At 30.3% G+C, this 8,078-nt stretch overlaps 1 protein-coding gene across 1 annotated transcript; it reads right to left on the bottom strand.

Annotated features, from left to right (window-relative positions):
- Positions 1–302: 302 nt before the first annotated feature.
- On the bottom strand, positions 303–3,164 carry LOC145635531 (protein IQ-domain 26-like). The gene is made up of 3 exons (XM_081686831.1): positions 2,613–3,164; positions 1,701–1,916; positions 303–1,185 (listed from the first exon to the last, which is right to left on the bottom strand). Exons 1-3 carry the CDS (start codon positions 3,057–3,059, stop codon positions 487–489), a joined length of 1,362 nt encoding a protein of 453 aa, XP_081542957.1. The 5' UTR covers positions 3,060–3,164; the 3' UTR covers positions 303–486.
- Between the last annotated feature and the right edge of the window lie 4,914 nt (positions 3,165–8,078).

Raw genomic sequence — 8,078 nt, forward strand, 5'->3', positions numbered from 1 at the left:
ATAATTACAATTGTTAATATTTCCTTATTAGAAATCTTGACATCCAACCCTTTTTCTTCTTCTAAATTGACATCTAATCTATTGTACTTTGCTAAATATTCAAACACACTTAGATCAAAACTCAACATTTTCATTGAATTTATTCCTTTCTTTCCATATTTTCAAATTACATTCAAATTTCACACTAGACATGTGGGTGGCATCACACAATGTGGACCTACAATTTACTAAACTACAAAATCATCTCAATATGACTAAACAAATAGGTGCCAAGTGATACAAAATTCAAAGTTCACACATGGTTGAAGTAACAATAAGGTATTGTAGATTATTATTATAAATTTATAATGATGACAAACACAAACCCATACCCAACAAACCAATTTACATTTTCTTGTATTATCAAAGATAATAATAATAAAATTGCACCAAATTAAATTGGTACATACTTCTACATTATGATAAAATTTTATGATTTTTTTTTTTTTATTCCCTTTGCAAGTGGTATACCTCAGCCTCTCTAGCTAAGTCATAAGACCTCCCAAGTTTACCCATAACAGCATTCTTAAAATTAATGGCATCTTGTACTTGGGAACATGACCTTTGCATTTTTACACCACTTAGACTATTTCTAGACTCCATCATCTCATTTAAGGACACTTTCTTCTTAGGGTACCCTGCCTCTGGCCTCTGCTTTGGGGCACTTTGGGACCTCACCTTTGCCCTAAATGACTGTGTATTTGCCATGTAATTAGGGTTATGATGGTAATTTCCGTAGTGCCGTAAGAAGTAACTATTGTTATCCCCACATACACTTTTCGACGGGGTCACCGGGCCCGGGTTTGGCCCGCCCGTGTTCATGAACCGGGGCGTGCTTTGGGCCGTTGAGAACCGGCATTCGTCCCCCGTTAGGCCCCATTCGGTGTCGTGCCAATGCTGGCAGCACGGGATCGATATCCGGGGCGGGTAGAACGGGTCGAGATCACCGGGTTCGGGCCTAGGCCCGGGGCTGTTATTTGATCTCCACCCTCTCGACGATGATGATCTGGGCCGGCCCGTGTCCACCTCGACTATCTTGGGTATGTCTTCGGATATCGGGTTCATGGTCCTGCTTTCAAAGGATGCGGATAGCCTCCTGCTGTGTATTGATGATCCATGCTCACTTCTTGTGTCATCATATATTTCCTTCAAATAATATACACAAAAAAGTTATCATCTAATGGAAAAAAATTAAATTGCTAATCAAATTGAACTCATTACCAAATCATACACTTTAAAAATTCACCTACCTAAATCTTTTTAGACCTACACAAGATCAACATTGTCTAACAGTCCAAAATAATTTCCAATTAACTAATAATTTGGTGGCCAATTAAATGTGATACATAAATGCCTAAATGACACATTGTACTAAAATGAAAAGTACACTAATTTAGATATGACTTCAAATGGTCCAAAATTTATATGGACTATAATTAACTTAGAGTGGATTCTCACCAATGGCAAAATTTTTACAAAGGTAGACAATTTTATCCCTATCCTAGAGTGAGTCCAGACTCAAGACGAGCCTATTATTCTTTATATTATAATAACGAGTACATGGTCCATAATCTAAAGACGGATATTTTCTATAAATTTTCAAAAACATAGTAGACAAAAATAAAATTTCTAATTGATATGAGTTGGGCAAGATGAATTACCAAAGATCTTCGGGCTCTAAAATCGGGTTGAGAAAGACCGGAAAACTCGTGATTCGGATACCGGCCTTGAGCCCGTTTGGACTTTACGGTAGCTTGAGCCCTAATGAGTGCTTGCATACCATGAAGAGTTGCCGTGGCTTGTTTTCTTACCAAATATCCTCTTACTAATGCTTGGATCTTTACTAGTCCTTTCAATGCTCTTAATGCTTTTCTCGCCTTTTTCAAATCACAATACAATTAAAAGATTAGAAACACAATCATAGTTAATTTTAAAAGACGAATCATAAATTCATAATTATAAAAAACAACCTAATACAAATTTCGAAACTAGAGGAAACTTGGAATTTAATAATAGAACAAATTTTAATACAACAATTCTTTTTATCCAATATTCCCATGCAATTATATCATGTAATATGCTAGTCATGAAAAACAATAAATTGAAAATTTGAACATATAACTAAATTAAGAAGGTATAGTTTTGAATGCATAAAATAATTTACGATACTTTTTATTTTGACAAGAGGAAAATGTATACTTTTTTAAGGAATAGTGTACATTTGAATTCTATATATACTTTTTTTTATTAAGAGGAAATATTGATTATACTATCAACCAACTCTTACTAGAAAACAAGACAAAATGAATTAAAAAAAAACCCCAATTCAAAATTTTATAAAAGACATAGAACTAGTTAATTTTTTAATATGTTTTGAAACTATCAAATCCATAATACAAAAGTTCTTAAAAAAAAATATATATATATAGTTCATTCATACTCACAAATATGAAGTAAATTTAAAAATTTTGATTGGGCTAATTAACTAATACAATGTACAATATTCATTGTTGTATGACTATTTATTAATGAATTGATTTTTGTAAAAAAAAAATAATAAATAAAAATCTTACCAAATATCCACGAAACGTTGCTTGAATTTTCATAGCCGACCATTTCTCAACATTACCACCACCACCGGCACCACTACAACTATCAGAAAACATGGTTCCTCGTCCATGACTCGTAAGACGAACAACTGCGACAGCAGCTTGAGCTGCAGCCACTGCCGCATCGGCTGCTGCGGCAGTGGCTGCAGCAACAGCAATAGCATGTTTACTTTGTTCCTTTTCAGAGTCTTGATAGTAAGACTTTAACCAAGCTGCTTCCGAACTAGTTATATTGGGTGGCACGGTTGCCGGATTATTACACAACCCTTTTTTATTACCGGAATCACGGTTGGACCCACCGAAGCTTGACCTTTTCCGGTCACCGGAATCATATTGGTCATTTGAATTGTATTTACTTGTGTTTGGTTTAATCCCAAATATCCCTTTCAACCATCTAGTAGCTTTTCCCATTATGAAAAAAGAGAGGTTTTGAGGTTTTTTTTTTTTTTGAGGGATGAGAAAAATGGGATTATATTACTTGGAGTTAGGATATAGTTGAAGTAATAAAAAGGAGGAAACAAAAATAAAAATAAAAAAAGGAAAATGGGTGGAAATTTAGAGGGGTGGAAAAAAATATAATAATTTGAAAATTTGATGTTATATTTTTTGAAAAAAATAGAGAAGAAGTTCAGGCTAGGAGACAAGAAGATACCGCTGGAATATGTAAAATAAGATGCCCACCTCCAAAATTGAGACGTTATAAACCCCAAGAAACATTATATTAGTATAATACTTCATTAGAATTCAGTCAAATGACTTGGGGTTTTGTTTAAAAGTTTTTTTAAAAAATAATGTTTAAAAGTTATATATAAAGGAAAGAGTTGTCTTATGAGCTTAATACATTGATTGGTGTATACTAATGAGGGTTGTTAGTAACTCAATAAGTATGTTGTATACACAATTTACATAAGCGTCGTTTCAAATTATAAATCAGTTAGGTTGGTCACGTGACTAAATGAGAATACTTATAAGATTTTGATCCAGTGGCAATGAATAAAGGACTCTTTACTCGGTCATTGGCCTGAAAATCTCCATATGTAATTTGCTATGTCCTTATAATTCTTTTGGACAAAATAAAGTGAACAAAAAAGATTTGCCTCTATAATAGCCTTTACATGAATTTGACATTAATATGATATACAATTACACACTGGCAAACTGCGGTTGCACATATTATATGAGAGACCTTAATTAATTTAAGGAAAAATTGACAAGAATTATCCCAACTTTGCCTCATTCGTCCAAAATAATTCCAACTTTTGATTATATATGAAATCTGCTATATTTATTTTGGAATGATTTTAGGGATGAAAAAAATAAAAGCAATAATTATAGAAAGGTGGAGGGTATATGCATGTAACGCATGAAACGCTTGCATTTTGTTTTTTATATTCATCAAAATAAATGAGGAAATCAAGAGGACTTTGAAATCAAAAGAAGAAGGAGGAAATTAGGCAGTCATATGGCATAGGTCCAATATTTGTCAATAGATGCAATAATTCCGTGTCTAAATTTCAATAGAATTTGGTGCATAACTTACGAATGTCATTGACAATAATTTCTCTACTATCTCTTGTCATATATTATCCATTTAGGTGATTTTCAAACTTCACTTTCCAATTTAGGCCAAAAATAAAGCTCAGAATTCTAATTTGCACCAAATATCAACTTCACATTCTAATTAAAAAGGACAAAAAATTACTCGCATCTCAATCTATTGCTTGGAAAATGCTAATGAATTTCCTTAAAGAAACTAAGAGCGAGTACACAAATATGTTATCATGTTACACACACGTTGTGACATGGTACAAACACAAAGCAAGTTTACCCGGTGGAGGCAACAGAAATGCATGGATTATTACTCACTTCTAATCCAACGAGTATAGTAAAAGCATTTCAAATACGAGTAGCAATTAACTTTTGTGTACAAAAAGTATTCCATTTATAAACCAAGTAAACACACTTTACTCATACTATATTGAACAATTGTCCCTTCATATTCTACTAAACTACGAAGTATATTTTAAGATGTCATTTTGTGACGACAATGACCACCATTACCCTTTGCATTAGTAGCAAATAAAATTAAACACCTTGTATTTTAAGACATATAGCTTTATGACTGTAGTTGATCAAAATGATATAATTATATACGGAGTATAAGATATAATTTTGATCAAAGTGTTATAAAGAGTTTCCACATATAAATGTTGAAACAAAAAAAGTAAAAGAGAGGTACAAGATTAAAGAGTAAAGAGGGTAGTACAAATGACTAGCAGTAGAAGCAGATATTTTCATGGCGTCTCTCATGTTATTGGGTATTTGCGGGGTACATGTCTTTATAAACTAACATACTTCCAATCTTTCTCCTGCTTCTGACAATCCCGTGATAAATTCTACTTTTCTTCTTTTATCATTTTTACATTTTTGAGAATTTATTCAACAAGTACTCGTACATTTTAGGGCGCGTTTTTTATATGAGTTAGGGCTTGTGCTCATTTACTTAACTGACGTGAACTAAACTGAACTAAATTGTTTATGAGATAAGAAAATTAGGAATTAAACTGAAATTAAGCTAAAGATAACAAACCCTTAATTATGATTGAGCAATGCAACGTTACATGATTTCGATCTTCTATAACAATATGTCAATATAGCAATATTAAGAAAGCTTCATCATTCATAAAGTTTCTACCATGTCACAAGTTATTGATGCCTCAATTCAATAATCTTCAACGAACCCAAAACATTGTCCAGACACTTAGGCAGGCTAAACATTAGGGTCTGTTCTCATTGACTGAACTGAACTGAACTGAATTTCAACGTATGAGAACATGTCTTTAGTTATAATTTATTTCTAGTACAAATAAGTGTTTTAAGGCGTCAAGAACAAAGATTTAGTAAATAGTCTAATTATATCATACGATGATACATGTGTATATTTGAACTTGTTTGTCTTTTTAACTGTATAAAATAATTGGTACCACTTATTCAATTCTCCAAAGTAATTGTTGTATTATCATAGAAAAGTGCATTTATAATTGAGTACTGGATTTCTTATACTCATCTTATAATCATTTATAAAAGTTTTCAATGCTGGACTTTATAAGTTGTTGGGCATTAAAGTTAGTTATTATAGATGTAATTTTCTCCCATCAATAACTTAATACTAAAAGCGAAACTAGTGATGACACATGTCATTCACTGGTTAAAAATTTTCCCTCCATTTTTTCTTTCCTTTTTTTTGTGTTTTTTATTTTATTTTGTCAATTCTTCATGAAAATTATTTATAGCCTATAATATTCACCTAATGAAATATTCTTATATGTCTATATTTTTTATATTAAGTAATTTTTGTAATTTTCTCCAAGATTTCTACAATATACTCATGCTAATATTTCTATAATAATCTCATTCTAATATTATAATTTGGGAAAGCTTTACTTCTATATTAATCTCATGCTAATTTTTTTTTATAAGAGTATTTGATGTTTCATTATTTTCCTCACCTTACTTATATATCATAATAAAAACCTATGACTCACTCATTTTTAAGAATTTGATTTTTACATATAGAAAACTAAAGTTAAAGTTAACTAAACTTGTGTAAACCAATCTGTATGTCAAACTGCGTCAACAAAATAAGGACAGGATAGGGTATGTATATAGCATGGGTTCTAAATAATCAATAGACCCTATTTTTTTTTCATATTTATAAAGTCTAACACATCAATAGCCTTAGAAATCAATAATCAATAACTTAATACTAAAAGCGAAACCAGTAATGACACATGTCATTCACTGGTTAAAAATTTTCCCTCCATTTTTTCTTTCCTTTTTTTTGTGTTTTTTATTTTATTTTCTCAATTCTTCATGAAAATTATTTATAGCCTATAATATTCACCTAATGAAATATTCTTATATGTCTATATTTTTTTTATATTAAGTAATTTTTGTAATTTTCTCCAAGATTTCTACAATATTCTCATGCTAATATTTCTATAATAATCTCATTCTAATATTATAATTTGGGAAAGCTTTACTTCTATATTAATCTCATGCTAATATTTTTTTATAAGAGTATTTGATGTTTCATTATTTTCCTCACCTTACTTATATATCATAATAAAAACCTATGACTCACTCATTTTTAAGAATTTGATTTTTACATATAGAAAACTAAAGTTAAAGTTAACTAAACTTGTGTAAACCAATCTGTATGTCAAACTGCGTCAACAAAATAAGGACAGGATAGGGTATGTATATAGCATGGGTTCTAAATAATCAATAGACCCTATTTTTTTTTTCATATTTATAAAGTCTAACACATCAATAGCCTTAGAAATTTACATGCATCATTGTCAAAAAGAATCAATCAATAACTTAATACTAAAAGCGAAACCAGTGATGACACATGTCATTCACTGGTTAAAAATTTTCCCTCCATTTTTTCTTTCCTTTTTTTTTGTGTTTTTTATTTTATTTTGTCAATTCTTCATGAAAATTATTTATAGCCTATAATATTCACCTAATGAAATATTTTTATATGTCTATATTTTTTATATTAAGTAATTTTTGTAATTTTCTCCAAGATTTCTACAATATTCTCATGCTAATATTTCTATAATAATCTCATTCTAATATTATAATTTGGGAAAACTTTACTTCTATATTAATCTCATGCTAATATTTTTTTATAAGAGTATTTGATGTTTCATTATTTTCCTCACCTTACTTATATATCATAATAAAAACCTATGACTCACTCATTTTTAAGAATTTGATTTTTATTTATAGAAAACTAAAGTTAAAGTTAACTAAACTTGTGTAAACCAATCTGTACGTCAAACTGCGTCAACAAAATAAGGATAGGATAGGGTATGTATATAGCATGGGTTCTAAATAATCAATAGACCCTATTTTTTTTTTCATATTTATAAAGTCTAACACATCAATAGCCTTAGAAATTTACATGCATCATTGTCAAAAAAATGTCAATATAGCTATTGTTTTTACGTTTATAAATGTAATTCTTTATTTATATATAATTGTTAAATTAATGTTATAGTTTGTTAAATAATTTTATTAAAATCCGTGCATTGCACGGGACTTTAACTAGTTATTGAAATAAGCAAACTTTCTAACCATTAATTGACAAAAATACATTTGTATCATTGTCATTCTTTCCTTTTCCTACCATAATTTCTACCTAATTATTAGTATTATGTATGGCTATACACAGCCAAACATCCAAGTCAATAAGACAACTATTAAATTCTAGGGGGCAATGTAGCTTTCAAAATCGAACTCATTACGTTATATGTCACCAAGCTAAGCTTAATCATTAAAGCCTCGAGTCCAAAAAGGTGTTAGGTTTTACTCGCGTTATGAGCAAGATCAAATCTCATCTATCTCATTGTGTTACTCTGT

The sequence above is a fragment of the Chenopodium album genome, chromosome 6 (assembly GCF_948465745.1).
Source record: "Chenopodium album chromosome 6, dcCheAlbu1.1, whole genome shotgun sequence".
Classification (NCBI taxonomy): domain Eukaryota; kingdom Viridiplantae; phylum Streptophyta; class Magnoliopsida; order Caryophyllales; family Amaranthaceae; genus Chenopodium; species Chenopodium album.

Coding starts and splice junctions, on each gene's coding strand:
- LOC145635531 (XM_081686831.1), bottom strand. CDS start 3,059: ATGGGAAAAGCTACTAGATGGTTGAAAGGGATATTTGGGATTAAACCA. Junction 1,917..2,612: donor CAACGTTTCGTGGATATTTG/GTAAGATTTTTA, acceptor GATTTGAAAAAG/GCGAGAAAAGCATTAAGAGC. Junction 1,186..1,700: donor TTAGAGCCCGAAGATCTTTG/GTAATTCATCTT, acceptor TATTATTTGAAG/GAAATATATGATGACACAAG.